Source organism: Mauremys mutica, chromosome 2, assembly GCF_020497125.1.
Source record: "Mauremys mutica isolate MM-2020 ecotype Southern chromosome 2, ASM2049712v1, whole genome shotgun sequence".
Classification (NCBI taxonomy): Eukaryota; Metazoa; Chordata; order Testudines; family Geoemydidae; genus Mauremys; species Mauremys mutica.
The window spans coordinates 77613845-77630402 of NC_059073.1; the positions used below are offsets into that span (position 1 = coordinate 77613845).

At 40.3% G+C, this 16558-nt stretch overlaps 1 protein-coding gene across 6 annotated transcripts in view; it reads right to left on the bottom strand.

The window, feature by feature from the left end:
* Window positions 1-16558, bottom strand: part of ASXL3 (ASXL transcriptional regulator 3) — a 161155-nt gene that overhangs the window by 116310 nt on the left and 28287 nt on the right. For 2 of the 6 annotated variants that reach the window (XM_045006542.1, XM_045006540.1), the window contains exons 2-3: window positions 14159-14222; window positions 12211-12293 (exon numbers count right to left, since the gene is read on the bottom strand). In XM_045006542.1, coding sequence (XP_044862477.1) covers window positions 12211-12266 — 56 coding nt within the window. In that variant the 5' untranslated portion in view covers window positions 12267-12293; window positions 14159-14222. Of the gene's footprint in view, window positions 1-9324; window positions 9380-11489; window positions 11531-12210; window positions 12294-14158; window positions 14223-16558 lie in introns of all 6 variants that reach the window. The other 4 variants (XM_045006543.1, XM_045006544.1, XM_045006545.1 and 1 more) reach the window with 4 other exon arrangements.

Here is a 16558-nt window from a genome sequence, read left to right on the forward strand (position 1 = left end):
GTAAATATCACAAATAAGACTATCAATTATATACTCGTTCATAAGCCACATTTTTTATTAAAAAAGGGAAGCACCAGAGAAGGGGGTCGGCTTATGAACGGGTATAGAGAGGGAGGAGTGAGACACAGCCCCTCCCCTCAACAGAGGGAGCAAGGAGAGGCAGCAGAGCCAGAAGGGAAGAGGCGGGGCCAGAGCCTCTCTGCTTCTGGCCATGCTGCTCTCCCCCCAGCCTCCGAAGCAGCTGCAGCTCCGGGGCTGGCAGGTTGCAGCCGTCCCGCTCACCCCACCACCCAGAGCACGTTGCAGCCGTACTGCCCGGCCCAGCCCACTGGAACATGCTGCGGCCGCACTGCCTGGTCTGGCCCACCGGAGCAGGCTGCAGCCGCACTGCCCGGTCTGCCGGAGCAGCTCCAGCCAGGCCAGAGACATCCTCCCCTGGTCCTCCCCAGATAAGGTGGGAAGGGATGGGATAGGAAGAGTGTGGGGGTCCCAGGCTAGGGGTGGGGTCACGTGGGGGGTGGTCACAAGGGTTACTTCCCTGACCCCCTGTTTCTCCCCCCCCCCCCAAAAATTTCCCCACCAGTTGCTGTCCCGGCGTGCCAGCTGCTTACCCTGATTGGCTGGGACACCTTGTTTACTTAGGTTTACCTCCGTGCCTGTGGACGCTGGAGGTAAACAAACCATCTCAGCCCTGCAACGGCTTATCCTCATGGCCCAGGCGCCAAAGTTTGCTGACCCCTGAATTATAGGGTCGGCTTATGAATGGGTCATAAAACTTTTCAATTCTTCCTTATCCATCTTGGGGAGGGAGGTTGGCTTATAAACAAACCGGCTTATGATCGAGTATATATGGTATAGTATTAGTCATTATCCATTGTAACAATTGTTTACTGTCCCTCCCTCCATACTTAGAAAAAAGTAACCTCTGCAATATGGCACTAATACACAATGTGGATCCTAATTTCAGCAAGTTACAGTGTAACAATGGAGACTTGGACATATTCAAAGACAAAATGCTTTTGCTTTACAGACCTAAAATGATGACATTACAACTAAACATGGATTAACTGTAAAATCTTCACTTTCACTGTATGTGCTACAATTTCACAGTATAACTACAATATAGCACATATTCCCTTTAAACGGGCTTCAAGCACTTAACACTCCTATCTAGCCCTTGGGGAAAAAACAGAATGGGTAAACAAAAACTGAAATAACTATACAAGTAAAATGAAAATATATTTTCATTATATCTAGGAAAGCAAGCTTCTCATACAGATTACATTCTCATTTTCACGGTCTTCATAGTGAAGTACTTTCCAGTGTTATTTCTTGATTTAAAATAAACTATTTTATTGCTGACCCTTTAGAAAACCAAGCAACAGTATTTTGCATAACCACCTATGTAACTTTCATAGAAGTTATGTCACACATTGCTGTACCTAGACACATCAGACTGTAGTATTACAGAGTTCACAAGGAGGAGAAATGAAGCACTGAACAACTTACAAACAAATATATTAATCGAAAAAAATAAAATCAATCACCTTACGTAAGAGAATCAACTATTCTAAGGCCCCAGTTCACTAAAACACATAAGCACATGCTTAAATTCTTTGATGATCAGCACCAAAGTGCAGAAGGGGAAACCTTAAAAAACATTGTAACTGATTTAAGCTCTTGAAGATCTAAGGGAAGTGATGGAGTGACTAGATTGGTGTTTTTTATTCCTACAAATTAGTTACAAAATCTGAATATCTGTAGACACTCAGCTACTACATACAGTCGGTTTACAACAGGATACAAATTATATTATGGGCTGCCTGTATTTTATCCTCTTTATTTTATATATTTATACATATATGCACACACAGAGAAAGGTCTAGTGCAGAAGTCAGCAACCTTTCAGAAGTGGTGTGCCAAGTCTTCATTTATTCACTCTAATTTAAGGTTTTGTGTGCCAGTAATACATTTTAATGTGTTTAGAAGGTCTCTTTCTATAAGTCTATAATATATAACTAAACTATTGTTGTATGTAAAGTAAATAAGGTTTTTAAAATGTTTAGAAAGCTTCATTTAAAATTAAATTAAAATGCAGAGCCCCCCGGACCGGTGGCCAGGACCTAGGCGGTGTGAGTGCCACTGAAAATCAGCTCGCGTGGCGCCTTCGGCACACGTGCCGTAGGTTGCCTACCCCTGGTCTAGTGGATAGGGTACTGACTGGGAGTCACAAAACTAGGGCAAGTCACTCCACCTGTCTCCATACTTCTCTTGCCCCTCCACCCTATGCCTTGTCAATTTGTATAGTAAGATCTTCAGGATAGAAGCTGTTTCACACTATGTGTTTGGGCCCAGTACAACGGGGTCCCAATCCACTATTATAAATACAAATACATAATGCCAATGGTCTTTTCAACTCCCTTCTAAATTTAACCCACATGATAATAAATTTGAACTTAAATTTATATCTGAGAGAAACATAAAATTGACACCAATTTGAAATATTTCTTATATGACAAGCAGAAGCAACAGTCCAACTGCATCAAAAACACTCATGGAAACAACTTATTTTTACTGTTCTGTCCCTTAAAGCCCCTTGACAAATCTTCCATGGCACTCCAAAATGGAGAGAAGCAGTGTTAAAATATACCAATTAGGGATACTTTCTACATAAAGATGAACTAAAATAAGCCATCAGTGGCTAAAATATGATACATTAAAATATGCCTAAAAATTATGAATTTTAGAATTATCAGTCCAGAATAGTGTATCCAAGATTCAGAAACATTTACAAATAAAAACTGTAGTCTTTGAAACCTCCAATTCACCTGTCTGCAATGGAATACTAGGGATCTTATTGTTTAATATATATTGCTACAGCATTTAAAGACCACAACCATGTCAAAGTTCCATTGTGCCTGTGTACAAACATATAATCTATGACTGTCTCTTCCCCCAAAGACCGTACAGTGTAAAAAGACAAGTAACAGGTATCTGAGACAAACAAGAGGGCCAGGAGGGGAGTGGTGGAGATACAGTAGCAAACATAATATGACATGCATCATTCTTGGCTGGTCAGCAACAGTGATTGCAGCTGTCCACCTGCATTGCCATAATCAGGTTGCAGTCTGCTATATGCATTATGGAAGAGGTGAGTTTTGAGAAGGTACCTGAAGGAGGACCAGAGAGGGGATCTGTCTAGCAGTCTTTCATTGAAAGAACGGGTAGAAGTTACTCAGACACAACTTCTCTCATCACTCCATAGCCAAAAACTGCATCTGTTGATGCATATGCAGTAATTCAGTCATACCAGGTGAAAAAAATGCACACAAGCTTTATTTCTCTCTTCCACCAAAATGTCCCCTCTCTGTCCCAAAGATTGACTACATAAAGTCAGAATAGGTTCTGACACTGAAAAATACAATGTGCTCCTTCACCTGAATAGGCGTCCCAAATACAATCTAGCAAACTAGAGTTACCTTAGAGGTTTTGGTCCCCATCCTTGGCTCTTCCCATAACAAAACGAACCAGAAGACCAAAAATTCTTCTTTGTTCCAAAGTTGAATTTTAAGGTTCTATAACAGTCAAAGGGCACATGCTGCATTCTTTTTTATTCTGAGTGGAAGAATAAAACTGGACAATGATAGTATTTCTTGACCAAGAAGAAACCTTGAAACTACTGGAGAAAGGAGGAAAAGCCTCCCTATACCGTGGAGAACAAGAAATAGGTTGGCAGTAAAGAGAACTGAGCTGCCAAGCTCATTTACCCTATTTGCAGAAAAGCAGCAACTGGGAAAGGGTTTTTAAAGTCAGCAACTCCACATACAAAGAACTCAAAGGCTTAAAGAGAAACTGGCAGAAAGATCAAGGGATGTAGAAGCACTGGGTAAAATATCAAAAGCACCTACGTCACTTAGAAGCCTATATCCCAGTGACTTTAGATGGGACTTCGGCACTTTTTAAAATTTTATCCAACAGTTTTAACAGAGAGAGAAGGGATAAATGCCCACTCAGAGCTGTGACCCAAATGGAGTCCCCTGAGATTCCAAAGAGTCCCTGAGCACTACCAGTGCCTTCCTAAAAGCCCTATATTAAAGGAAATTGATGTACATTTTTTTTCCTCTGAAAAGAATAGTTTCCTCCGGCTCATTCTGAACTCAAAATAAGGCCTCGGTATGCATTGTCCCTATTACTAACCAAGGAAATCCAGTTAACAGGTGACTTAACTAACTAGCCGAATAGGGAGGCTTTCCACAAGGACAGGGGAATGAAAAGAGTCTTATATGTTTCTGATGCATTTATTCCAGAGAGGATCAGAAACCGCTGGAGAATCTGAAACCATAACCAGACAAGACTGAGGCAATGTACACCTCTATCCCAATATACTGCGACCCGATACAACACAAATTCGGATATAACGCGGTAAAGCAGTGCTCCGAGGGTGGCGGGGCTGTGCACTCCAGCGGATCAAAGCAAGTTCGACAGAACGTGGTTTCACCTATAACACGGTAAGAGTTTTTGGCTCCCAAGGACAGCGTTATATCAGGGTAGAGGTGTACCAGGATACTCAGTAAGTACAGCTTCTGTAGGACACAACAGCAGTACTGGAATTGGAGCCAGAAAAAACAAAAAAAGAATGACGGTCAAAGACACTACCTCCTGTGACAAGGTATCTGTTTCAAGAAATTTGGGGGTGGGAATGGACAGGTCCTTGTACACAAAACTGGTGCAGTGAAAAAAGTTCCAGGATCCACTCCATTTGTTTCACCTTAGAAGCTGAGAGCTTAAAGAGTCTGGTGAGCATACTGTTTAGGTTGACCAGGGAGAGTGTCATTTATCGATGGACAAATTAGAATTGCATACGGTTAGGTGTTCTCCTTTGATGGCTCTTCTCAAGTAACAGATGAAGTCGTGGGGTTACTTCCAGGCAACGTACTGGTGTAATATTTCTGCACAAATAGCATAAATCCTCTAGCAGAAAATCTTGAGAATAATCACAGTCTTTCTCTGGCGCCTCCTCAGTCTCTGAAATCTCAATATCAGCAGCTAGGTGAGAAAAGGCTATTATCACCTTTGAGGATGAGAAGCAGAAAGGTTTGAGCCAGCATTGTTACCTATGACAAATATGTCTTCTTAGTCTTCCCAAAGAAGATTATCACCACCAGAATCTATCTGATCCTGTGTAAACAGCATGACCTTGGGCAGAGTAACAGCTGCACGAGAACCAATGTACTTTTTGGATAGGAGAGGGAGATGAGAGAGAAGGACTTGAATTGACATTTCCTGTAGTAACTAAGAGGGAAGCCAAGTCAAGAAGGAAAGAGAGGTAGGGTTAAGAATTCTACGGATAAGTTATAAATGCAGTAAAAGTAGCAGAGTGAGCAAGATTTCTTACTTCTTCTAAAGCAGTGGTTCTCAACCTGTGGCCCGCAGGCTGCTTGCAGCCCAATCAGCACACAGCTGCAGCCTATGTAACATCCTCAGGGCCATACAGGTAGTATTGGATGCGTCCCACAATGGTAAATAGGTTGAGAACCACTGTTCTAAAATAATAATAGTAAAAGTAATAGGCCAGTCACAGTTACTTGAAGATACTCTCAGGTCAAACATTCCTTAACAGCAAGAAGGGTAAGGAATGATCTTGCCCCAGAGTTCAGAATCCTGAGTGTGACAGAGGAGGAGGGCAAAGAGATACAGGACCTGTGGGTTAAAGTTGCATTCTAAAAGTTAAACATTTCTTGCCCCCCTTTTCTTGGTTTATTGCCCTTTTAACTCCCATAGAGTCACTTTTTCTTTAATCTATTCTAGAGAGGAAGGAGTAGGAGTGAATTTCTGAGTGTTACCAAGCAAGGCAGAGGGAGAAGTACAAAACTAGGGAGAAACAGGGCATGAACAAGAATTCTCAGCACCAAAACTTTTGGCACATTTTGACTGGAGATTTCCCCCCAAAACTCATGTGATAAGAACTGCAGACTGATACAGTTTCTGGATTCAAATGGGAGGGAATCACATAACTTACTTCAGGTTCCAATATGTGTTAACATTTCATAGTACATTCCAAAGAGTCAGCCTATGATTTTTTTCATTTGTACAGTAGAACCTCAGAGTTATGAACACCAGAGTTACGAACTGACCAGTCAACCTTACACCTCATTTGGAACTGGAAGTACACAATCAGGCAGCAGCAGAGACAAAAAACAAAAATAAAAAGCAAATACAGAACAGTACTGTGTTAAATATAAACTACTAAAAAAATAAAGGGAACGTTTAAAAAAAAAGATTTGACAAGGTAAGAAAACTGTTTCTGTGCTTGTTTCATTTAAATTAAGATGGTTAAAGCAGCATTTTTCTTCCGCACGATAAAGTTTCAAAGCTGTATTAAGTCAATGTTCAGTTATAAATTTTTGAAACAACCATCATGTTTTGTTCAGAGTTACGAACATTTCAGAGTTACAAACAACCTCCATTCCCGAGGTGTTAGTAACTCTGAGGTTCTACTGTATTTATTATTGCTGCTCTTTCTATTATTGGGGGTAGTTACTATCTGGGGGTGGGAGGTGTCATTTAATAGTATTTTTCATCCATTGGATGCAAAGATACCTTCTGCAATGAAACAAAAATATATACATGTTAAAATAATCATTAATTTTTTACAGTAAGACTCTGAAACCCTAGTCTTTTTTCTTCTCCTCTTCCCGAGGACCTGAATTTTGTGTTCCACTGTGGCTGTGTCTCCCCACAAAGTAACACACTCTTCAGAGAACAACTGCATCTTTGGAAAGTCTGTATGTAGCCGGGACATAGTAATTTTGTGCAGTTTAGTACTGTAAGTGTTATCTGGGGGTAAGAATTCAGATATAGCTTTGTACATTATGATAGCTTTAGTACCGCTCCAGAAAGGCTTAACAAAAATTGCAGTGTCACAAAGTGACAATCAGTAGATGACCAGAGGCATAACAAGTAAAAACAGGAGATGGAGTATCTGTGATTCATAATGTTCCAATCTTTTATTTGGGAAACTTTTGTTTTGTTTTTAACTAAAAGAAGTAATTCATACTGCTAGATTGAAGTCTGCAGATTCACTACCTGTCCTAAACATAATTCAGACATATTTGAAGCTTGTACTTTTAGCACATATACCTCATGACTATGGAATGAGTTGCCTTTTCATTTCTGGGAAGCCAAACTGGTTTCCATTTTTCAACAAAAATGAAAACATACTTATTTGATGTTTCATGTTTATGTAAAGCACCTGGAGCATTCTGTAAGGAATCCTGTATGCACTGCGGGAGTTTAAAAAAAAAAATCTACTTGGCCTTGACCAGTGGGTAACTACTCCCCACTGAGTAGGGGAGCCTAAGCTATCAATTTTGGCAGAATTTAAACTTTCATTTGAAGAAAAAACTTCAAGCCCTTTCAAATGTCAATCTAATGTAAACTAGCATAGTGCTGTATTCTTGAGTCTGCAGACAGTGATGTCCACTGCCTCTGCTGCTGCTCATAGCTTCCTCAAACAGCAGCAGAGTGAATTTATATGGCTCTAGCTCAGTTTCCCTACTGTTGTTCTGAACCCTGTAAGCAGCAGTGAAGCTGTCACAAATCATGTCAATTTGATGATGCTGCCTAGGAAACCTGTAAGCAGCAAAAGCAGGCGTGGAGTTATTCCCAGAAGAAGACCCACCCACACCTGTCCACCAGCCAAAAAAAAGGTCAAGGCAACAGGAGGGGTACAGTAGCCAAGAGCTGTCTCCTCTCTCCCCTCACATCAGCCAGGAGCCTCTGGAAGTGCCAAAAATCCAACCACCAGCTACAGGGGTTATGGAGCATCATACATATCAGACAATTACTATCCTGAGACTAATAAAAGAGAACAAGCACTGAAAGTAGCTCAGGATCAATACCCACTGTAAAAATCTCAACACCTACTCCCTCTCCCAACAGCTGGGGATAGTGGCGGGGCTGAATTGTTCATCAGGGCATTCCCCTTGATCACCACGAGTGGTATACCCCCTCCTCATCTTTCATCTATCACTTCATATCTGGCTACTAGGTTTCTGGTAATTATTTCAATCCCTCTGACGTTTCTCTAATAATAAAACTGCCTGCTGTTGGCAAGTGAGTCAATTCTTTTCAGAATCCTTTTTTGCCATCCTACACTCTCGCAAATTAACATTATAATTCTTTTTAACTGGAAATAATCAGAAGAGGTTCTGCACAAAGATTTCTCATAAGTCCTTTCCCACTACACTATATCGCTTGGACTCTAAACTAGCATGAAGCAAACCTGTATAAACTAGAAAACATGGAAGCCAAACAACTTTTGACAAAGTTAACTTCCATTTACAAGCAGCAAAGAATCCTGTGGCACCTTATAGACTAACAGACGTTTTGCAGCATGAGCTTTCGTGGGTGAATACCCACTTCGTCGGATGCAAGTCACTGTGAATGGCTGCCAGAATATTAATTTTGTTCTATCTTTCTAACTGCCTGATAAATTCTCACATAGAAGAAACCTACTGACACATAACAGATCCTTATCACCATGAACACATATTTTTAATCACACCTGGATATTTGCAACTTTACAAGACGTTAAATTGACGTTTCTTACCATGTAATTTTATAGTGATTCTGACATCTCTCAAAATCAAACATCTACTCTTAAAATCATTGTGGATTTTATCTCAATTTTAAAAAAATTATATTAGAACACAAGTGTTTGTTTTAATTAACCCATATATCTTTCTCATTGTCCCCTCTTGACTTAGCCTGCTATAAAAAACATTATAGCAAATACAGGAAATAAAATTAACTAAGATCTCCAATTACATACACACATTTGATTTGTTTTTATGAGGAAAACAGTAGGTTGGAAAGCTATGGAAGTTGGTAATGGAGCAGGAAGTCTCTCTCAATCATCAATTCAAATTTGGCTCATGTCAGTACTATCCAAAAATTGTTATCATTAAACCACTGCTTAGTGGCCTATGTGAAATAATTTCGTGTTCTCAATCCAGTTAAAAATGGCCAGGTGCACAAATGACACTTTCATTTGTAATCTCAGCAGAGAGGCCAATGTTTAAACAGGCACATAGCTAAGCTACCCTGTCTCCAAGAAAAGCAATTATTTCAGAATAAGGTTGAGGTACAATGAAAGGTAAACTTGAGGTTTGCACTATTGTTGCATGCATTACACCTGCTCTGTAGATAAAAGACTACAGTCTCAAGGATGTCAGTTTGCTAACACTTACATTTAGACACACAAATAATTTATTTTCATTAGTTAAGAAAAATGTCAAACTTTTAGGCCCCAAAATTGTTTACCTTAAGAGTTGGTTTTCCTTCCAGGTACAGAGAGGAGGATTGGCCAGATGATGATCTTTTTACAAGTGATTGTCGCAGCAGGAAAGATATTTAAAAAACAAAACAAAAACAAAACTGAAACATGCATCTCAACATGATAAAAATCTGTGCAAGTGTACTCTCCAGCACAGTTTATGACCATAGTTTTGTTTGTTTTTCCCTTGAGGTGCACCTGGATTTGTGGTAGTGTTTTTGTTTTTTAAATTTTCTCCCTGCTGGACTTAATTTGTGTAGAAAAACAACCAAACTGTTGGGGAATTCCACATCTTATAACATCAAAGAGAAATAAATGTAAGGGCCTAAAAGGCCGACAGAGTCCTCCTAAAGATTGGCCGCTAATGGCAACAATAAAAATGCCAAAACTTAAAAGTTATTAATTCTGAGTTGCTAATACAGCAAGAAATGTTACATTAGTTACTTTTGCAATATACATGCAAAATGACTGAACTGAGCAGTCCTATTGTTCACTATACAATGGAAAGGCTGGAAGAGAATTCTAGGAGAACTTCACCCAGAATTGCTACAGGTTTGCTGATAAACATATCAGCATAAGGAAGAGGGAATAGGATACATAACCCTTCACTGCTGGTTCAAATCCAGTCCAGTTAAAAGAAAGTCATCAAAGAATGAAGGCTGTTCAGTGGTCCAAGACACTTTGGTGGTCTCATTCCAGCTCTTTTTTGTGGGGGGAGGAGGGTGGTTGGGGGGGTGATACAGGTTGACTATTCATCACAAAATCCACCACTACTTGTAAGTCTCAGTAGATAGCAGCATGGAGACTAAAGTGCCTTGTAAGCCATAGAGATGGTCCCCTGCAGATTATAGTTAAAGTAGCATGGCTAAATAGGATAAGTTTGCACAGCCTGCTGCTCTAGTAGAGGAATTTAACCACCAACATTCTCAGACAAAAATCTTTCATGAGCCTTAATTTCAACTATTTTCAATGCAGTAGAAAACACTTAATCCAAACTTTGTTTAAATTTAAACTCAATTCTAAAAAAAAAAAAAAAAAAAGTCACAATTTCCAGACAACTGCAACAATCAATTTTTAGGCTCCTCAATTTGGGGCTCAGTTAAATAGACAATATAGAGATTTGTCCTGCCTTCAATAGCAGGAATGCTCATCACTACACATGACATTCCGTATAGTTAGTTACTACTAATTACCCAGACATGTGCTGCATTCATTTTACAGCACACATACTCAACCACAATACAAATCATACAGAAATAAACACTTGTCGATCCTTTTCTTGCCTGTCACTCTGAGTTCATGCATTACTACAAGGCTGATTTTCCGTTTAGTAGCTTCTTCTTCCTGTTGCATGATTTATTTATATTTACCATCAAAAGGAGTTTTTGTGTTTTCTGTATTTTAAGTATATTAAAGAGCTAGCTTCACCCCCTACCCAGTCTCTGTACACTGCTTCCTCTTTAATACACCATGATGGGGAGAAAAGCATTCTAAGAATTATGAAGAGGTGTTGTTATTATAACAAGAATTATTAGAATAGCATTGTAAGCCAGAGTGCAGTAGCGTCATATCACAAGACTAGAAAGAACAATCAGCAGCTCATTCTGTGGAGTATCTTAATATACAATTTTCAAGTGATTTCTTTTCTGAGACTTGTTTGTTGTTTGCATATCCTTGTGGCACAGAGCCTAAGTTCAGACATTTATTTTCTAAAGCTCTCTCCTTCTTCCTTGGCACTGGCACAAACATTTTAAATGATTTCTGAACAGCAACTTCATTTGCAGAGCTTTAGGGGGCATATGCAGCTTCCACTTATACATAATACTATCCCTGCTGCTGTTCATTCCACCAACACACACTTATTATATTTTACAATATGCTCGTATCTAGTTTACCACTAAGCTGCATGGTTATATACTGTGAAAGACTCTACACTGCATTATTCCTTCTGTTTCTTAGGAAATGTTTCTGAATGACAAGAAACATAACACAGTACCTAGGGAAGATTCTTTTGGGTAAACAGTATACATTCAGAAATAACAGATATAATGCATTACTATTCTACTAGACTAGTAGTCTTTAAAAGCTCACTTGCCCTACATGTTAGGCACCACAGTAAAAGGATACAATTAAAATAGAAGCAAATGCCTACCTTATTTTGCTGCCGCAGGTCAACACCTACTGACACAGTATCTTTGAAGAGAAATTCCCTGTGAGCTGTTATCCCTCAACACCAGTCATAGAAGAAGAAAATGCACCCTGTATTTGAGCATCATTACTTTCCTCCCCAAACTAATCTCTCCTTTCTCATTAGAGTAATCTGTCGTTTTGTCTTCATGTCCAAGCTCTCAGTTATAGCTTAGATCACCTCACAGTTGTGATTCAGGAATTAGGAGCTGTATGTCCACCAGAAGCTCGACCCAAAGCCCACTGGAGCCAATGGAAAGACTGCTACTGACTTCATTGGGTTTTGAATCAAACCCCGTTACCCCAACCTGCCCATCCTCCAGGGGTTTATCCATTGCAATCCATTTCTGCATCCAAATCACTTGCAATAAGTTGAGTCACATGATTATTTAAGAAACATTAAAAAAAAAGTGGGTGAGGTAATCTCTTTTATTGACCCAACTTCTGTTGGTGAAAGAGATGAGTAGGTGCAATAAAAAAATATTACCTCACCCACCCTTTCTCACTATCATCCTGGGACCAACACACAACACTGAAAACTAAAAAAGTCAGATAAGCTTGCCATGCACTGACATTCCGATTTAGCCAGTGCATATTACTTTAGGAATGGCATACAGTCCTCGCTACTACTAGATTTCATTGTTTTCAAATAAATTGTAAGAGATATTGAACATATAAATACTGACCTTGTTTCTTTTAACCCTTCTTTCTGAATTACTTCCAGTATTTGTTTTGCAGTCATTGGTGAGTTGGGGTGTTTTTCCAATGCCTAAAAAGAAATGATATATGTGTGTAAATAAGATACAATAATTCTGTGAATTTGAAAAGTTATGTGTTCATGCACTTTTTTCCTAATTATTTTTGGAGGGGGTTTGCAGTGTTGAGACTGGAGTCCGCCATCTGTTGGAAGGCCAGATATAGTCCAGGACACTGCAGAAAAAGTGAGATTTACTTGCTGCTTGTGTGCATCATCTGCTGAAATGCATGGGAAGATTCTTCCAAAGATACAAAATAAACTAAAAAGAGTTAAAATATGAAACCTATTTGAGGAGACCAATACGGCAGTACAGTTTCTCTGAGGTGGGGAGGGGGGAAGCGAGAGAGATTGCTAGTTTTTGCTCACTATTTTAAAAACAGTATGAGGTCACTGAAGTACTGTGCTTACATTTTATGAGGACCTCAGAAACAAAAAAGGCTAAAAACTTCTGTTTGCAAAGGAGGAGCCACTGTCAGAAGTGACATGATAGGTTTCAAATTTTAAATGCTTTTTGTTTTTAAAAAGATGAAAAATTAAGTGGTCAAAACTCACAGAAGCACACAAGATGCCACATGACTCACTCGAGTGCAGTATGTTTTCCAGTTCAGCTCAGTTTTCCACTCCTTTGCCTTTTCCAATTGAGCCCAAATTAATCCACTCCTCATCCCAATTCAGACCAATTGGCATGGAATTTTCTAGTTTGTCATTTGCTTTTTGTCCCTTTTCAGTTTTAGCCAGTTAACTCTTTCTGCCATTTTTTTGCTCATGTAAGGTGCCAGATTGACAGCCCTGGAAACTGAAATCCTTTATCAACAGAAAAGGTACAGCACAGGCAATGGCAATGCAAGCTTCCCCACAGTGTCTTTCCAACATGACTCAGTAACAACTTGCACTTCCACCTCTGGCAAATGAGAAATTAGCTTGGTCTCCATGCTCATTCAACCCTTTGCCTCTCTTTACTAGTTACCAATTAATGCCAATTGTGATGGTAGCTACTGTAACGTGGACACCTGTCCACTCGGAACTAGAAACATACCACCAAAACATATCACGTAAGTCACCGAAGACTGGATGGTGAATATTTTCAATCACTACTAACCAGGGCTGTAATTCAAGCAGGTGACCTAGAGGAGCCAAAGCCTCCATACCCTCTACCAATCCCTTGAGCTCCCCAGGCCCCTCCTGCCATTTTACAGTTCTGGTAGCTTCCTGTTCTCCCCTTTCCAATTCAGAACACTATTTACCAAATCCCTTGCCCCATATTGTTTTCCATATCAGACAAGCTTATTCTTTACCTTTTAGTTCTACAAAAGAAAAATGCAGAAATGATGGCTGCACTACAAAGGTTTGGGAGCTGAACTGAGCTTATAACAATGTGTACGTAAATAGGAAAGATTATACATGGAATTTGCAGGAAAGGAAAATGGAATGGTGACCTGAAAGGGGGAAAAGTAGGGAGGAAAGAAATTAAAAGATGCAAAAGGTATCAGCGAAGAGGGATCTCGGAAAGAGATTATTACAAGGGAGAGGAGAGGAACTATAGACAAAACAGGAAGTAGTAGCAATAGGACAGTCTAATTCACTGGAAAGAGGACAATGTGAGTGAAGATTAAGACTAGAATGATGGAGGTTAATAACATCAAAAGGCAAAAAAGGAAAATATAACCTTTGGAGTAAGGAAGAGAGGCGAGATAACAGAAAAGGATGAAGTAAAATGAATATGCAGTAAAATGGAGGGGAAAAAGGGAAACTGAACTGAACTGGGAACACTCCAGAGGGCAAACTGGGTAAAACTGGAAAGGGCAGAAGAGGAAACTACACTGTACTGGACATGGCTATGAAGGAAACTGGGTGCACTTGAAAGTGGGGTTACTCACTGTGGAGGATTCCCTGTTTCTCTTCCTGAGTACAGGCCCCTCAGCACACCTGGGCAGCTCCTCCCTGCAATTGAGAAAATTTGGGTAGCCCTGTCCCCTTCTCTATGACATCACATCCTACTCTATAAAGGAAGTAAAAGTGCCAAGTATTACAGTGTGAATTTGATGACAGTGGGAAGGAAACAATAAAGCTACGCAAAACATCAGAAATCACCCTGTCTGGGGAAGTGGGAGAAGGGAGGGCAGTATGTGCTGAGGAAACTGCACTGAACGGATTGTGGAAACAATAGCCAGACACATGGATACAGAAGATCATCTTCACAAAACAAAACAAACAAAACAAAAAAGGAACTGACAAAGCAATATGTATAACACTACAGAGATTTTAATCAACCTCACAAGACAGCTTTTAAATACCAAAGTATGAAGTAAATACATTCTGGATATAACAACATACTAAAATGGAGAATATGTTAGAAAGGCTGAATGTGCTGGAATGAACAACTGCCCATTGTGTGAAATGGTTTAATCACTGGATGCACAGTGTGGGCTGTGGTTTCATATATCCTGACAAGTGTAACTGTATTAATCTAGTCATTTAGAACAGATATATATTATATGCACGTATACACACACACACACACACACACCCCAAACACACACACAACACAAAAGTTACCTTAAGTGAAGAGCAAACATTTCCTGATTTAGAATACTATTGAATGAGAAGTCAGTCTTCCGTATGTCTGGGGTTTTTCATAACTATTAAGAAGACTATTTTAGCTAAATACAGTAACTAGGCTGTATTTCTTGTGTAAGGAAAAAAAACTAAGCAGGCTTAATTTAAAGTAGCTTATTTGAAGAAAGTAAAAGTGATTAGTTGAAGAAACATTCAATGAAGGTTTATGATTTCCCCCACCTACCTATGGAAAACAGGATGAGGTGACAGTACAGAACACCACACCTACAGCAATATTATCAAGAAGCTTGTGAGCTAACAAACAGGCTGAACTTATACATGCACCAACAATGCATACCTCCACGGCGCACCCACCACCCCACAAAAAAATTGTATTTCCATGGATTTTTCACAATAATGCTAAAGATTAAAATTGAACTAGTAACTGTCCACTAAGACATGTAAAACAATAAAAGAGAATAGCTTAATGCAGTATGAACACCTTGGTAAGACAAGGTAATGAAGGGCAAGGGAGGAAGCCTTACCTGTTTTAAATCTTTCTCCTATTTCCCAACCCCATTCTCCAACATTCATATCCCCTGAATGGGAATTTACTTAGACCTGGGCAATGACTGATAATGCTGGGATTATAATTAATAGTTAGGACCCCAGAGCAAGTCAAATTACAGTCATGAAAAATATGAGTCTTCCTGTCCCTAGTTCTTTGGGATATAACCAACATATTTTCTTAAGGGCGGGGAAGGAAGGGAATGATTTGCACTGTATCCTTGAGTATCCTACATTTGTTCTTCCACATTAGGCATAACTAGCAATGAAATTCACCATCTAAGCAGGACTAAGAAAAGTGGTAGGCAACCTGCGGCCCACAGGCTGCGAGTTTGTTTACACTGGCCAGCCGAAGGCATGGCTGCCCGCAGCTTCGAGCGGCCACAGTTCACCGTTCCCGGCCAAAGGGAGCTGCAGGAAGTAGCACCGGCCACAGGGACGCGCCGGCCACAGGGACGCGCCGGCCACAGGGACGCGCCGCTCCCATTGGCAAGGAATGGCAAACGGTGGCCACTGGGAGCTGCGGGCAGCCATGCCTGCGGATGGTCAATGTAAACAAACTGTCTCGCGGCCCACCAACAGATTACCCTGACGGGCCATGTGCAGCCCGCAGGTTGCCCACCCCTTACTAAGAAGATCCTTAAGATCACTGAGGGTTCAGTACAGAGGTCACCAGGATACTTGAGTAGTTTACCCAAACCCTGCTGATTTGGAGAGTGAAGAGACCAGGACTCTGAACCAAACCCAGGTTCTATCACATGGCACTTCTGAGAGCTACTAGTAGAAAACAGACTTATTAATAAACATTAATGGTCCAGAAGACAAATTGGCACTTTTGAATTTTTCCCCCGTGGGTGCTCCAGCCCCAGAGCACCCACAGAGTCAGCACCTATGCTCCTGTATACTATTGACCAACAGTCAGAGCACCCACACACTAAACCCAACAACCAAATTTAGACTAAAGTATCACAGCCCACAGGAGATTAAACTATTATTTGCCACAGGCACAAAACAGGAGGGATAACGGTGCACCAATACTTGAGGCTGCTGCAATGGCAGGAAATTAAGTGTGAGATACCTACATGATCCTAGCAAGCAAATCTCACTACTAGCTCTTCTTTGCACCTGTTCCTGTTTGAATTAGTCTTTCTTGA